Genomic DNA, 17,335 nt, shown 5'->3' on the forward strand with positions numbered 1-17,335 from the left:
TGAATTAATTAAAAAAAAAAAAGTCAAAAAAAAATTTCAAAGATAAAATTTTTGAATAGATGCAAATGCCCCATACTATTCTAAATTAACAATATTGCCTATTTATAAGAGTATTCTCCGAAACAAATTTTTTAGGGCGAAAAATGACTTTTTTTATGACGTCTTTTTTGAAAAAAAACACGTCAAAAATTAAAAATCAAAGGCTGAATTGCAACACTACAGACCTTGGGGAAGACGCCAATACCATTTTTAAAGACCATTTGTGACTTTTTATAGGGGAACTCTCCGAAACCATTTTTTTAACGACGAAAAATAACTTTTTTTTGTTACGTCATTTTTGAACAAAATACGTCAAAAACTAAAAATCAAAGACTGAATTGCAAAACTACTTACCTTAGGAAAGACGCCCATTCAATTTTTAAAGACCATTTTTGTCTCTTTATATGATAATTCTCCGAAACTTTTTGATTATAGCAATTGTTTTTTTTTTCTTTGTGACGTCATTTTTGAAAAAAAAATACGTCAAAAATTAAAAATCAAAGACTGAATTGCAAAACTACAGACCTTAAGGAAGACGCCAATACCTCTTTTAAAGACTAACTTTGACTCTTTATAGGAGAATTCTCCGAAACAAAGTTTTTTTTAGGATATCAAATAGAGAAAAAAAATACTACTATTGTGACGTAATTTAAGGTAATTTAAAACTTATATACCTAAAAATAAAAACTGTTTTCTAAAACTTCAGACCATCCAGAAAAAGAAGGTACTTTTTTTTTTGGTATATACTTAACTTTTATATGATAACTTATCTTTTTAAAAAAACTTCGAATACTTGGCGAATACTTGGCGAATACTTGGCGAATACTACACTAAATGCTGCAACGTTTGCTAGTGTCCGAATTAAGATTCAAACTAGGTAATTATCAGTTTTACAATTTGGTGTTTATATATTTTTAGTATTTGTTTTTTTTTACAGAACTCAGTTGAAGTTGTTGACTCGTTTAACACACAGAAACATAGGTCAGTGAAATAAAAGAAGAATACTGTATAATTTGTTATTATAAGTTTATATATTTTCTACAGACTTACAAAAATTGCTACTCGAGCTAAGTTGATATACTATTTTTCGGATACAGGGATCCGCAATCACTTCCCACCGGCATAAATGGGAAACCGCCCTGTGGGAAACAGTCTTGGCGCATTTTCCGTTTTTTTTTTGTCTTCGTCTTTATTAAATATTCGTTACTGTTATCGAAGGTTAGTGTAATCGTGCGATTAGGGATGCCATTATAACCCTCTGGTGTTACACTGTTCTCTATGTTATAGGCTTCACCTGTTACATTGTTCTCTTTGTTATAGGCCTAACCTGTTACAGTGGGGTCTGTTAACACATTTTGTTGGTCAGAGACTGTATTTAGCTCGGGGTTTCTTTGTTGGGCCGGTCTACTAGAACTTACTGCCTTGTCAGCCGAGTGTGCACGCTTCGTGTGCTTCTTTACCAGATTAGTGAGGCTGGTTGCTGAAAGGGTTATGGGTTTCTTACTAGTAGTACTCATTATTTATGGTGTCAACTAAGCATAGTGGATCTAAAATGGAATCAACCGAGTCTGGTAACGAGTAACGAACCGAGGCTGGTCTCGGTGATATAAACTAGAATAGAAGTAACCGTAATGAGCCAAGGCTGGTCTCAGCGTTTCGTTGACGACTTACCGTAGTTGATTTTAAAGTAAGTACTAAGTAGCTTAATCAAACTAAACGTAATATATCGTTATTTAAAGGTTAACCTACAATATACTAGTAATAATAACTTAATTTACTTAACTACGTTACGTTCTATTGTTAATATACAACTATTTAGCACTCAAATGTCTTTACAAATTTTGTTTATATTTTACGCTAAATAGGGGTAAGCATTTGATGGCTCAGCACACTAGATTTTTTTTTTGTTCTTGTCTTATGTTTTTATTTATATATACTGCAATACAAAAACTCGTTACTTGTCTACGATATTCTAGAAAGTAATATAGAATTTTGATGAAAAAAAGCGACAAAATCGAGTATTACAAAGCTAAAATTAATGCAGTACGTTAAAAAAAATTATATATATTTTTTTTATTATACAAAATAAATATTTTGTGGTATTATATGATCTGGCATTGATTAATCTCTTGGACAAGACGTTAAACTCTTTCCATGCTTTTTGACTAGATAGATAACCGAAAGGCTTTTTCGTACACCAGGTCTATAGACCAAACTTTTGAGCTCTTTTTTGTCGGTCAACAAGAAAACATTAAATATAAATAATGTACTGTAATAAATTTTATTTTTATTTTTTGAAGTAAAAAACAAATCAGTCTCTAGTTCTATCCCTTGCAATGATAAACGTTTTCTTGGGATTTATAAAATTTTATAAGAGTTTTATAACTTTCAATCGAATATAAAACTATACCTGTATAAATTACGTACTTATACACTGGGCAAAAGAGTTTAAAATTATATGGACTAGCATTTCTCACAAACAAGCATAAATTTGGCTTGAGTGGCTTTTTTTGTATTTTTTTTAAAACCAAACTTTAAAACCAATTAATTTCAAATTATTTTATGCTAACTTGGAACTTTTTATTTTAAAGAATGTTCTTTGCCTTACTTTTCACAATAATTTCCATCAAATTTGGGTTTGAAGTGGGGCCCCTTTCAAAATTTTGATTTTTTTCTATGTTTTTAGTTTTACAAGTTTTTCTTCAAAAATAAAATTTGTTTTATAATTTATGTTTGTTTAACATACTTATTAAACTAAGTTTTAACTTGTAATTATTTTTTTTAAATTAATTTTTTTTATACCATAAGCTTAAATAATTTTTTTCAGAAAAATTCCAATTTTGCATGATTTTTGATTTTTAGGTTTACAGACTTTTTTGCAAAAAAAAAAGTAATTTTTGTTTTTAACAGACTTGTTCAGTTAAGTTTCATAATTTAATTATAATTTTTTCTTAATTAATTATTGTTTTTAGAACATATGACCCTTACAAGTTTTACCTAAATTCCTAGCTAAGCTATTTGAGGGGTTTCTTGCTCAAGTGCTAAGAGTTTAGGTAAAGTTTGTATGGGTCATATATTCTTAAAACAATAATTAATTGGGAAAAAAAATAATTACATCATGCAACTTAACTATACAAGTCTGTTAAAAATAAAAATTACTGAAAAAAAAAGAATTTTTGCATAAAAGTCTGTAAACCTAAAAATCAAAAATTGTGCAAAATTGGAATTTTTCTGAAAAAAATTATTTAGGCTTATGGTATAAAAAAAAATTAATTAAAAAAAAATAACTATAAGTCTATACTTAGTTTAATAAGTATGTTGAAAAAAAAAAAAAAAACTATAAGTTTATACTTAGTTTAATAAGTATGTTGAATAAAAAAAAAAATTTTGGAGATAAACTTGGAAAACTAAAAATAAAGAAAAAAATCAAAACTTTAAAAGGGGCCCCACCACAAAAGTCAAACCCCAATTTAATGGAAATTATTGTGAAAAGCAAAGCAAAGAACATTCTTTAGAAAAAAATCAAGTTAGCATAAAAGAATTTGAAAATAATTGGTTATAAGTTTGGTTAAAAAAAAATACATAAAAACCACTCAGCCAAGTTCATAATAGGTAACCTCCAATAAATTTTATTGAGTGATTTAGCTATTAACAAAAAGTTAGCAGTGTATATAAAAATATACATATGCGTATTACATAAATTTTTAAAGCAATTTTCTTTCAAACGTTTAAGTACTTAATATTTATTTTTTAAATCTAAAAATTTACTTATGGGTTTTTCAGAGTCCAAAGTTGTAGCTAAAAAGTATTTGTAACGATTCAATGATTTTTAATAATAAAAAACACTTATAAAAAAACAACTCAAACAACTAATTTGTGTAGGCTAATCAAATGAAATTTGGTTTTTGCAATTTTCCTTCAAAAGTTCAAGTGTTTTATTATTATTTTTATAATCTAAAAATTTGCTTATGTGTTCTTCAGAGTCCATAGTTGTAGCTAAAAAGTATTTGTAACGATTTAATTATTTTTAATAATGAAAAAAACACTTAAAAAAAAAACAACTCTAACAACTAATTTGCAAAGGCTAATCGAATGAATTTTGGTTTTTGCAACTTTTTTTCAAACGTTTAAGTACTTTATTTTTATTTATAAGATCTAAAAATTTACTTATGGGTTTTTCAGGGTCCAAAGTTGTAGCTAAAAAGTATTTGTAATGATTTTTAATAATGAAAAAAACACTTTAAAAAAAAACAATTCAAACAACTGATTTGCGGAGGCTAATTGAATGAATTTTGGTTTTTGCAATTTTCTTTCAAACGTTTAAGTACTTTATATTTATTTTTAAGATCTAAAAATTTACTTATGGGTTTTTCAGAGTCCAAAGTTATAGCTAAAAAGTATTTGTAACAATTCAATGATTTTTGATAATAAAAAAAACACTTAAAAAAAAATTACTCAAACAACTGATTTGTGTAGGCTAATCAAATGAATTAGCTTGATAGATTCAGATACCTTATCTACATAATAATATATCCAATATATAAGCTATAACCATTTTACACTATCATTAAATTTATATATAAAAAACTGAAACTTTGCAGAAGTGTTGTACAATGAACAGTTATAGTAATACTAATTTATTATAGTTTTAAATTTTCTATTATACATTTAACAAATGTTTGAACTTTACCTCAATATAATGTATAGAGTTGCTATTTCAAAATATAAGCTACTACTGCTTGACTTTTAAAAACTTTTTTTTTTAATAAAAATATCTAATATTTTTTAGACATGTTCTTTAATGATCAATCATAATGATCCTTCATTATATTGGTTTTTGTTGAATTTATGCATTTTTAAACTTTAATTTACTACAACATATATAATTGCTACAAAATTGTTGTCTAAAAACACTAATAAAAAAATGCTAAGTACATATTTTTGTTTTTATTAAAATACATAACTAGCTCTTGTTCTTCTGTAGAAAACTTACATTATTTTTTAGGTGCAAATTTTTATAATAAAAATTTGTCTTAATTATATGATTTGAATATTTTTTAAAAGCCATGGGATGTTGTTCTAGCTGTCAGAAACCTCAAGAAGAAAATGATTTAGTAAGTAAATTTATTTTTGCAGTAACTTTAAAAAAGATTTATAGTAAATCAGCTTTTGTGATGTATTTACTTTATTTATTGTTGTCTTTTTTATGGTAGAAAAACATCAATCTCACACTCTTTTTTCTACAACAATAAATGTTATAGTCTATAGTATATATATATTTGTTTTTATGTTTATTTCTAATGCAATATAAATTGACTAATCAGTAAACATTTGAAATATATTGTCCAAATTTAAGTTAATTTAAAATAATTCAGACCACTTTCGACTTGGTTTAACTTATAGAAAAATTAAATGTTAAAGTTAATAAAAAGATGATTTAATTTAACAGAACTAGTTTTTGATTTCAGCCATATTAAACTTTGTTAACACAAAATTCTTTAACTGATATTGGAATTAACAGTTTATATCTATTTCTGGTTAATAACTATTCAAATTACTAATTACTTTAGCAAGATTTTGAAAAGGTTTGCCATTATTTTTTGATAAATGAAAATATAATTATTAAGCAAAGTAGATCTTTATCAAAAAGTAGTTAAAAGTTTTATATATAGTTTGTTGTTAAACATAGCACCATAAACTATAACAAAACAACATCATATTTTTTATTATTATAACAAACAACATGTGTTGCTTTAATTTTAAAACACTTAAAAAAGTAGGTAAAAAAGTGTAGTAAATTAGCTTTGTATAAAAATAGTTAATAATATTGTTTGCTTTATTATTGTAAATAATCTACCACTCAATAAAAAAAATATTTGTTTAAAATGTTAAAATCATTAATGTCTAACTATAACATGTTAATTTTCTCCTTATTTTATTTAGTTTTTATAAAATATTTGTGGTAAATTGTGTTTAAATCTCTAATAAAAATTGTGTTTAGTGTATAAATTTGTGATAAATAAAAACAATGTTTATTGTACTCTGTAAACCTTCAGCTTTTTGATAAACAAATGTTTTTGAAATTATTTTTAATCCTATATGTTCTTAAAGACTATTTTTAAAGAAAGTAATGTTATTTACTATCTAGGATGAAAGATCACCATTAATAGGCAACAAAAAGTCAACTGTTGTGAATGATGAACCAACAAGACATTCAACGGAAAGAAGCAGCAATGGTAGTGAAAAATGTAGTAGCTCCTTTAAAACATCACATCAAGCGGTAAAAACAGAGTCCGATAGATTAAGTAAAATTATTCAAAATCTTGAAAAGTTAGTTATTTTATTATTCAATACTTTTTTTGGTTTATAACTTTAATAATTGTTTAAATATTTCTTCCTAGTTCTAAGTAATTTCTAAGTTTTATTATAAAAAAGAATATAATTTGTATTAGTAATCTCCAAGCAGACTAATTTTAAATTACTTAATATACTTAATTTCAATATAGGGTTGCTACTAATTACTTAATCAAAATATTGTACCAGATCTATTATGAAAAATAGTAGAAACAGTGTTTTATTTTCTCGTTGAGTAAAAAACACATTTGTAGGATAATAATTTAGTGCAATAAGTTTTTAACTACTTCAGTCTAATTTGAAAATTAAGATATTATAAGGATTTTTATCCTTTTTTATAGATTTATTAAGTCTTAATTTCAAAATTAAAATATTTTTGTTTTAATTTATTTTCAATGATAGATTTTTAATTTTATTACAATACAATGTTTCACTCGTTTAAAAAAACGAGATCTACAGTTGTTTAAAATCTGTAAAAAATTATGTAATAACAAGTGGGAAGACATTAGGCTAAACTTGAAATAAAAGAAGTTAAAAAGAAAAAAGTATAACAAAAAACTGAGTAAAATCTAATTAAAACTTATAGCTTAAAGTTACTAGCATATGATTTTAATGTTGTTAGGCTAAATTTAGAAAAATGCACGTTACTTAATAATTATACAATCTTAAAACTTAAACAAATAAATAAAAAATAAACAATAAAATATAATTATACTAACATTTAGTGGCCTTGTGAAATTTGTAGATAACTAACAAAGAAAACATCTCTTCAACTGAACCTTTTAGTTAAATTTACTCGTTTAAAAAAGTTTGGCTATTGTATTATGATGTAATTATATATTGGTTTAAATACTTGTACAAATTAAATAGATATTTGCTTATCAAGATGCTTAAAGGTTTAGTTAAAGAGATGTTTTCTTTGTTAGTTATCTACAAGTTTCACAAGGCCACTAAATGTTAGTATAGTTATTTTTTATTGTTTATTTTTTATTTATTTGTTTAAGTTTTAAGATTGAATAATTATTAAGTAACGTGCATTTTTCTAAATTTAGCCTAACAACATTAAAATCATATGCTAGTAACTTTAAGCTATAAGTTTTAATTAGATTTAACTCAGTTTTTTGTTATACTTTTTTCTTTTTAACTTCTTTTATTTCAAGTTTAGCCTAATGTCTTCCCACTTGTTATAACATAAATTTTGTACAGATTTTAAACAACTGAAGATCTCTTTTTTTTAAACGAGTGAAACATTGTATTGTAATAATTTATCATTGATCATTCTCCTTTTATTTAAGTCGAGAACTTTGATTGCAACCTTTGAAGTAAAAAGTACGTAATTCATTTTAGTTAAATTACACTTATAAAGTAATACTGTCATAACTAAGTTATGCTTTTGTAGTTAACCTATTACAGCAATTTCTGTTCTTTTTGTTAATTTTTCTTAAATTGTCAATTTTAAAATTTAACTGTAAATTATAATAAGGTTTAAAATAAAATTTGTAAAAATATTTCAAATGATTTAAGTTTTTATGAGCTAAAGCAGGGGTCAGCAGGTGTTTGTTGGTCGCAGGTCAAATTTCTCAAATAAAAATGTTTGTGGGCAGCAGTTGTAGTTTCAGGGGCCAGCAGGTGATATAGTATATATCAGACTCAAAATATTTAGTTTAATTTTTAATCCCAGTAAACGTTACTGTTTTTTTCAAACCTCAGTACATCGAGTGTAAGTTTTGACTTTCTGGAAATTTTACCTAAGTTTTTTTTGCTATTAACTTCAAATCTTAAGTGCAAATGTTATAAAAAGTAGTGCAAATGTATAAATGTGACAAAAATCATGTTATCACACATCCCATAATTATAGATTTATGGTGACCTTTATATTTTGAATGAATGGTTTAAATCTAAAAGTAGTCTTACTTTTTTAAAATAAAAAATTGGACAGCTTTGAATAATTTAAACATACAATAAAATTCGAGAAATAAAACCCATAAGAAAAAAATTTCTAAACTTTTTTAAAACATAAAACAACATATTCAGTTAAAACAACAACATGTAATAGTATTTCTGAAATAAAAATGTTTGCGTGCCGCAGTTGTGGTTTCAGGGGTCAGCAGGTGTTTTAGTATATAGTATATATAAACATATTCAGAGATCTTTACTTTTATAAAAAACATTTTTAAATTCTGCTTATTCAAATAGAATTCTATATGAAAATGTTTTAATAAAACGAAATATCTATAAATATTTTTTTTGTTTTTAAAGTGTTGAGACAGTTTTTTTCTATCACTTTTTTTAACAAAACTTATTGTATCTTTATTTTTGAAATTGTGTATGAAACATTAGTGCTGCTTTTCAATTATTACACAAATCATGGAGTTTAGTTTTATCTGTATTTAATGAAAATAGAAGAAAAAGACTATTAATTTAGTAGGGTTGACACACGTTTAGGCTACTCAGACAAGTTTAAAGTTATGAATAACTCAGACAAACTCATGCTAGTTTGATTTTTTGGAAAAACTCAGGCTGACTCAGGCCCTTTTTTTTCTTAAATGTCAGGCTACTATTTTTGACTCGAAATATTTTTGCTTAAAAAAAAACTCTTTTTTTATCAAGTCTTTTTATTACCACCTTAGTACTTTTAGATATTTAAACTTGTATTAAGAGTATTTTTTATAGTATTTTTAGTGTTTAGTATTTCTTAGAAAACCTTTTCATAAACTAGCATAGTGTAAGCTAGTTTCCAGTCACTGCTTTTTTTTCGTTAAAAGTAATAACCCACTTTTAACTTATTCCTAAAATGTGGGCTAGTTTATGTTGCTCTACTTAAACCTTGAATTGCAACCATTATATCTAAATTATCAGAACAAAATGACTATTATTTGAATAAAAAAGACTATTCTAAAAATTCATAATTAACGTTTTAATAATAACGAATTATACAGTATCCTTCTTTTATTACACTAACACATGTTTCTGTGTGTTTACGGATTAACACACTTCAACGGAGCTCTGTAAAAAATAAATACTGTAAGGAAAGAATAGAAGCTAAAGTAGGTATATACATAGTACAAACCCTTAGACTTATATTTTGAATAGTAATTAGCGTTTTACTGATTTCTTGCAACCCTAATATTGTCAATATGATTTAATCTATCTAGATTTATATTATAAGCTGTGTTTTTTGCTTCTTTTTGCGTAAGATTATTTCTTTCTAAATTAGTAATTCTTGTATATCTTGTCTCATTCATTACTAGTGTTTTGTTTTATTTTTAAGGGATGTGATTGACATAACAGCCATAGAAACAAAAGTTTCAACTCAAGAATTTACTGAGAGAGCGCTTGCTTATGAGTGAGTTTAAAAATATTTCTTTTTTATACTAAACAAACTAAAATTTTAATTTATATATATATACAAAGTTACTGCTACTTATTTTAAAAGTTACTCTGTATATGACTGAAGTATTTATCGAATGTAGTACAAAATGTTTACTATAAAATTAGACTATTACAAAAAATACTAAAACTTAGTGCATTATTTTTATACAACTTATTAAATTTAGAAGTAATTAAATAGTATTACACTTTTTGTTTCTAAGGATTTATTACCAACAGTTTTACTGCAAAAATTTGACCCAATAAATATATAATTACTCAAACTAGTAATTTAAACCACCATGATAGTAATTGCCTTCTAGTAGCTAAAACTGCCCAAAGGGACAAGGGGCTATATCACCCATTTTGAGAAACCCTTGTTTAATACTTTGTACTTGAAAAATTTACAAAATATTTTATCTGTTAATAGCTTCTTTTTTCCATATATGATAGCATTAAGATTAAACATATTGTTGTAAGTTTACTTTTATATCCTTCAAAACTTTTGAGATATGATAAATATAACTAAAAAATATATGTCAGACTATAATACTGAAAAGTACTCATGAGGTTCAAGTATGTACTCAATAAAAAGTATTAAAATATTAGTTATAACTTATTCTGTTTTAAGTAATTATTATTTACTTGTTTTTAAATTTAAGTTGTAAAGTTTCAATTTTTATTAGCTTAGTTCATACTTTAAATTATTGTTTGATAAACAGGGTGGTCACAAAACCTCGAAACAGAGAAAAACCTTTAATTTGACAGTTTAGGCAAAAAAAATCCTGGTAAAATCTGAAATTTGGAAAATTTTGACAAAAAATTTGAATTTTGTACTAAAATCTTTGAAATGCCTGGAATTTTTATAAGTTTTAGTTTTAAAAGTTTTGGGTAATAAAAATTGTAAACTTTATCATTTTTACAAAAAAAAATTGTATTTACTACCAGTTTTAAATTAGTAATTGATAAATTGTTAGTTAAATTATTGCTTTATTTAATGAAACTACTTTTTTAGCTGTATTTCCATCGTTTTGAATGTCATGTAAAGTCAGTGAACAAAAACCTATTTCTGACTGATGCAACTTAATAGAAAATTAAGAGCGCGAACAAAAAAAGAGCAGTGCCAAATAAAAATGTCTGATGCAATATTTTATGCCCAATATATTTATAGCAGCTATAATAAATCTGAAGTTTATAGTATAAGTTGTAATTCATTAATTGTGCCTTAAAGGTTTAAAGTAGCTATAGTAAACATAATTTACTTTAGTTAAATTTAATGTTTAATTCGATTATGGTTAATAGTTTGGATTCAGTCTATGATAAATCATTTTTTTTTTTTTTAGATTTTGTGGTTAAAATACTTTCTGATTAAGTGCCTTTGTTACTTTTTGTTGGTTAGTTTGACTTTTTAGCTATATGTCATCTATACATTATATCACTTAAGGCTTTGTTGTTTTCAAAACTGATGAGTTATGTTATGTTTTCTTAACAATCATATGAGTAGAACTTTCAAAACAATTTTGGCAACCCTTAAATTTAACAAAAAGTTGGTTATATTTTACTTTTTTTTGCAAATACTTCAGGTTAATTTTGTATTAAAAATAAACTTATTTGCTTTATAAATTTTTAAATGTTTTAAATATCTGTAGAAAAAAGATGAAAGAAAGTTTCAAGTTCCAAGCACCAACCACTAAAGTTTTGAAGTCAGCCTCAAAAAATCCACTCTTATCTTTGAGTAGACCTCCTATTAGCCAAAAACGTCTGATTCATGTAAAATGTTTAATAATTTTCTTGAAGTTTTACAAGTTTTAAATATGTTTTTTTAATTCTATACAATGTTTATAGTTGATTTTTAAACTTATGATGTGTAAGCATTACAATAAATAAATTAAAAACGATGTACTTGTAAAATATATGCTGCAATAAAAAGTTATTTGTTGCTGTTATAATTAGTACATACGCTGATAACAATTTTCAAAATAAATTAGGACTAGAATGATACTGTGTTGCAATGTTAAGAAACTATAAAGTTTACTTTAACTAATAATACTCACAAGTTTCTTTATTAAAAAATATGTTTATTTTCTTTAAAAAAACGTTCATTTGAAAAAAAGTTGTTTAATTAATATTTTATAACTCTTAATAAGCCATACAAAAGTAGTGTTTAAAAATAACTTAGCTTGGAAGCTATTCCAACATTATAATTTATTATTGAATTTTGCTCAGCGCTTTCTTGTAAAACAAAGCTCAAACAGTAGTTATCTACTTTGCCTCTGTAATTAATTTTTGTATTTTTCTAATGTTTTTTTAATAAAGCTTAAAAAAACTGTTTATACGCTTTATATACAAAAATACAGATAAGCAAGCATGCTGAAATTATTGAAGATGCCTTCGAAAGGATACAAAATGGAGATATATTCCAGGAAGAAAGTAATAAAAATTTACTCTTAGATATTTGTTAACAAATCAAGTATATTTTAGTTTTTCTATGTGTTGTGACAAATTAAGGTACTTATACTAATATTTTCGATTTATCTTAAACTTTATAAAAGTAAATCACTCTTTTTGTGTAAATGTTTTATAATTTTTATAAGAAAAAGTTTATAGACAATACGTTTTTTTGTATATCTTACTGTATACAGAATATTTTTATTTTATTTATTATGTTTACTGCAAAGATTTTTTAGAGGTTGTGTTATATTGCTAGTAAAATTTAAATGATTTACTGTGTGTTTTTGATTACTTTTATAGTGTGTAAAAAACTACTAAACAAAATTTATAAGTTCTAAAATAAAAGAAGATTGTTTAAAAGATTTGATGTAAACTAATTGCTATAAAACATAAGCAATGGTTACTTAAAAGATCCGGAATTTGTTTTATTATTACTAAATTCTTGTGCATTAATATTTTTTTTTTGTAATACATCTCAAGAAGTTTGGTTCAATACATGTAATTCTTAGAAGGAAACAGATTTTTATTATATTGTTTGTTTTTGTTTACTTTAAAGTTAAGTTTTAGTATTTTAATTTTTTTAATTATATTTTTACTTACCTTTCTATGTAATTAAAACAAAAGCAAATTTTAATTTTTCATCAAAATAGTTTTAATTAATTTAGTTTAGTGTCTGGTCTCATTATCGTACAAAATGTATTCGTATTTGAGGTTTCAAATAGTTTCAAATTTATAAAACAACTGTAGAACAAAAATAAAAAAGAAAGTTTTTGATTATAAGTCAAAAATAAAAAGAATTAACGAATTGGTGAAACAAAATACCTCTTTGAACAATATATTCAAAGTTTTCCAACTAAAGCTGTGTTTTTAAATGTTCAAACATTTTTAAATTAATTTTTGATATAAAAATGAAAGTTGAAAAAAATGATTAAGACTGCTTTTCAAAAGTTCAGAATTAAAAAAAGCTTATATTAAAAAATTGTTTATATAATATGTTTTTTGAATCAGACCAAAAACAAATTTATTGTTGTGATGATGTTTAACGTTAAAAAAAATTGTATTCTAAATTTCAAAACCAGATTGCTTGAAACAAAAAGGTTACATGACAATTCAAGTTTCGACAACTAAAATTTTAAAAATACTTAAGAGATCATATCTCATTAAGTTGTATATATTTGAAAAAAAAATTGTAGAAGTCTTATTAAAATCTATAAGCTGTTTTTAATTTTTGCAAAATATTAAACATTTTATAGATATTTAAAACTTACTAAAAGTTATTATATTTTAAAACTTTTTTTAACCATATCTCAAACATATTCAAAATGTATTAAAAAAGAAAATAAGCTTGTAGGTATTAACAAGACGAAGATACCTATTTTTAAATCTTTTTAATTTATATTAAATTTTGAATTGTGTTCCTTAATAACTTTTTTTAAAGAATTTGAATAGTCGTGCATCAAAAAAAAAAGTAGGTTTTTTTTTAGGAATTATGAATTTTTCTGTTGTTCTGAAAAAGACCGTTTGTCAAAGAGTTTTTTGTTTAGCTATGACAAGACATTACACAAGTAATTTTGTAAGCAAATACTTTTGTTGAATGACTGCGTTTTTAATGCCCATAAGATTTAAACAGAACTACAGAGTTTGTAAAAATGTAAGTGAATTACACACTAAAAACTTATGTATTGTTTTACACTACACGTATACACTAAATAAAAGTACTTTTTACTGTAACAATATGTGTTACGTCTGTGTACATAGAGTAACTGTAATAATACAGGGAATTTTATTAATTTAAGTTCTAAAATAATAAAATTAAACACTTTAAATGAAATATTTAACTTACGGATACACTTAAAACAGGTATACATTTATATATGAACTTATTTAAGTTGTAAATTGTTCAATATACAGTAACCTTTCGCTTATTTACGCGCATTGTGTCCACAGAAAAAGTGCGTAAAGATATGAGAGATCGTAAAGATACGAGAGGTACCAAATATACTTACTATTATGGCTGTTTTTTGATATTGCTTCTAGTTAAAGCAGACTGGGGACTTCTCCACTTTTAACAATTTGTTTACTTTATTTATATTTATGAAAACAAAAAATAAAACTATGCATATATTAAAAACAAAGGTTTTATATTTATGTAAAATAATAATTTAATTTTTGCTTTATCTTTATTTATATGTAAATTATTTGATACTTATCATTTATATACTATTCTACTTAGCAAATTCAATTTATAATTAAGCATTTTTTTACAGTTAAGAAATGATGTGGTGTCTATATTAAAATTTGTTTCTATAGTCTTTTACAAAAGTATGCATTTGGTACTGTAATGGATTTCATAATATATTTAATAAAAAATTTATGTTACTAAAATTTTTTTAAATTTGACCTTTGCCCTCATAAGGATAAACTTGTCTTGCATTGTATAAAAGATATATTAACTAAATGTTTATCAGTACGTCAAGGAACATAAGTTTACAAAGTCTAAAGATGTAGAGAGGTGAGTAAGCATATAAAAGCATATTTTAAACTTAAAATACGCAATAAACCTATTTTGTGCAATATTAAAAGAAAAACGTTTTTTGAATTTTTAGAATTCTAAAATGCGTAACTAAATGAGAATGCGTAACGTCGCGAAGGCGTAAAGATGCGAGAGGTTACTGTAAAAAATAATAGTCATTACTATTTTTGTTTTAAATAGTGAAAAATGATTCATAAAACTACATGGTCTTTTTAACAATCTTTTTTATATTATTTTCAAACAAAACGCTGTAGAACTTTTAACTTAAGAGAACTTTTTTTCTCTTCATTTTATTAAAAAAAGTAAGTATACATGTTTTTAATGGCTAGTATACTTTATGTTCTGTTTGAGCTGAAAAAAGATGAGTCAGCAAAATGCTTTATTTCTAGTTTTTGTTTTATAATATTTATTAAAACTATATTTTCCACTTAATTTTTAATATGTTTGGGTAAGACGGAATAGGGATAAGGGTATAAAAAAGAAAAAAAAGCTTTTTCACTCAGCTATTACTTTCCTTATTTAAATAGTAAAAGCATTTTTAGTTTACTATATTATGAATACACACAAAGCTTTATCGTAAATTAGTACAACAGCTTATTTAAAGTTAGATCAAAATCACAGTTGTAAAAAAATATATTAGGATGGTTTTAGAAGCTATAAAAAAAATAACCTGCGTTCAGGATAAATTACTTGGCGGGCTGTAAATGTGTTGTGTGAAATACACAGTACACACTGTGTACGTTACTTTTTTCATTTAGGCTTAAAAAGTCCCTATTCTGATAAAAATCATTAATTTAGTATAAGCTGTACAGTACAATGCAACTATTGCAATACTATGCAAAAAATACTTAGGGAAGAAAAGTTTTTTGCACAAATTTTGGTTTTAACACAAAATTTTTTTTTGAAAAATATTTTTGTTCAAAAATTGATGGAATTCTAGCTCAAAAGTGCTAAAAGTTTTAAAAAAAACTTAGATGTGTTTAAACCAAAGTTTTACCAAAAAAGTTTTTTAAGATAAAATGAGACTTTATTGATGTGTATCATTTAATCTACCAACATAAACGAAACTTATAAACTTCAAAGATTAAAGAACTGTTTACGTTATTCTTTGATCTTTGCAGATCATTGTAAAAAAAAGTTTTATGAAAATAATAAAGTATAATTAACTAGGTTGATCTAAAGTTGATCAAGTTTCATTTATGTTGGTAGCTTAAATGATACACATACTTAATTGTTGAAAAAATTAATGGAATTTATTTTCGGTGCTTAAATGGAGTTAAGAATTATGATATTTTACTGGTTTTAAACAAAATAATATTTTAGAAAAGTTTTGTATGTTATTGAAAATGCAAATAAATGACCATCTTATTAAAAAACTTATAAAATAAATCATTGAGAACAGTTTAAATTAAGACCAAAATTTAAAGTTGACTAACTTGCTTCAGAAGAACTCTGGTTGCTAAAGTATTAAACAATTAGAGTAATAGTCTTCAAAGTGTTTACCAGTGCACACTAGTGTACTCAAAATTTATTTTGGGGTGAATGGTTAGTAAATTGAAAAAATATCTAAATTTTAAAACTTACACTAGATATTCTAGAGTTGATAATGAAGAGCAAAAAAAAAGTCTTAGGATTCATATTTTGAGAAATCTTTGGGAAACCCTGCACCAAATCTTGCACTAGGGTGCACGTATTTTGATTAGCCGGAAGACCACTGAATCAGAGTTTAGTTCTTAAAATAACCTAATTATTGTCAAATTTAATGCAGATAAAGTATTGAAAATTTTTATATATACTATTGAAGACCTCTTTAAAACCACTTCTTAAATTTTATTTCATCTTTAGTAATTATGATATCACAACATTGAAACAGAATACATGACTAAATAAGTACTATTTGTGAGGATAATTCACAATGGGTTAACTGAAAATTAGGAAGTAGTTTTAAAAAGGTGTTTAATAATACTCTAAATATATTTTTGTTACTATCATTATACAATTATTAACATTAACTGTAAACCTTTAATAAATGTTTTTTTTTGAGTTAATGCTTCAGGTCATATTTTTGCTCAATTTAAATCTGAAATTTAAAATATAGTGGAGGGGTCTAACTTGTATTTTCCAAGTTGATTGTATTTCTAGAGATTTATTTTAGTTATCACATACTTTAACTACCAAACAAATTCAAAGTAGCTTTTAAAGTATGCTGGATTATCATCTGTTATTTCAATAGATTCCTTATAAAAGGTATAAACTAAAAGACCAAAAATAAAAAAGACTACTTTACTAAAAATTTAACTCCTATAAATTTTGAACCATCTTTATAAAACTTTATAAGTCTAATTTTTATAAAACAAAAAAAAAATCAATCAAACAAAAAACTCAAAGAATTTGTTTTACTAAAAGTTTTTTTTTCCTTTTTCAACTAATCTTCTTAAAGTTTTACAATTAGTCAATTACTAATATTTAAATGTTTTACAATTTGACTTTTTTTAATTTAGAAAAAAAAAACATATATTTTTTTAATTTTTTATAAAAAGTATTTAGCTTTTTATATTTGAAAAATATACTTAATAAAAATATTTTGCA

At 24.3% G+C, this 17,335-nt stretch overlaps 1 protein-coding gene across 1 annotated transcript; it reads left to right on the top strand.

Annotated features, from left to right (window-relative positions):
• Positions 1-5,042: 5,042 nt before the first annotated feature.
• LOC145842685 (uncharacterized) lies at positions 5,043-12,686 on the top strand. The gene is made up of 5 exons (XM_082950162.1): positions 5,043-5,153; positions 6,188-6,369; positions 9,665-9,739; positions 11,412-11,532; positions 12,120-12,686. Exons 1-5 carry the CDS (start codon positions 5,106-5,108, stop codon positions 12,222-12,224), a joined length of 531 nt encoding a protein of 176 aa, XP_082806288.1. The 5' UTR covers positions 5,043-5,105; the 3' UTR covers positions 12,225-12,686.
• Positions 12,687-17,335: the final 4,649 nt, after the last annotated feature.

Source organism: Thalia democratica, chromosome 8, assembly GCF_965202585.1.
Source record: "Thalia democratica chromosome 8, ktThaDemo2.hap1.1, whole genome shotgun sequence".
NCBI classification, from domain to species: Eukaryota; Metazoa; Chordata; class Thaliacea; order Salpida; family Salpidae; genus Thalia; species Thalia democratica.

Excerpts from the sequence above, each read along its gene's own strand:
- LOC145842685 (XM_082950162.1), top strand. The coding sequence starts at position 5,106 with ATGGGATGTTGTTCTAGCTGTCAGAAACCTCAAGAAGAAAATGATTTA. Across the intron at positions 5,154-6,187 it reads CTCAAGAAGAAAATGATTTA|GATGAAAGATCACCATTAAT; the intron begins GTAAGTAAATTT and ends TTTACTATCTAG. Across the intron at positions 6,370-9,664 it reads ATTATTCAAAATCTTGAAAA|GGATGTGATTGACATAACAG; the intron begins GTTAGTTATTTT and ends TTTATTTTTAAG.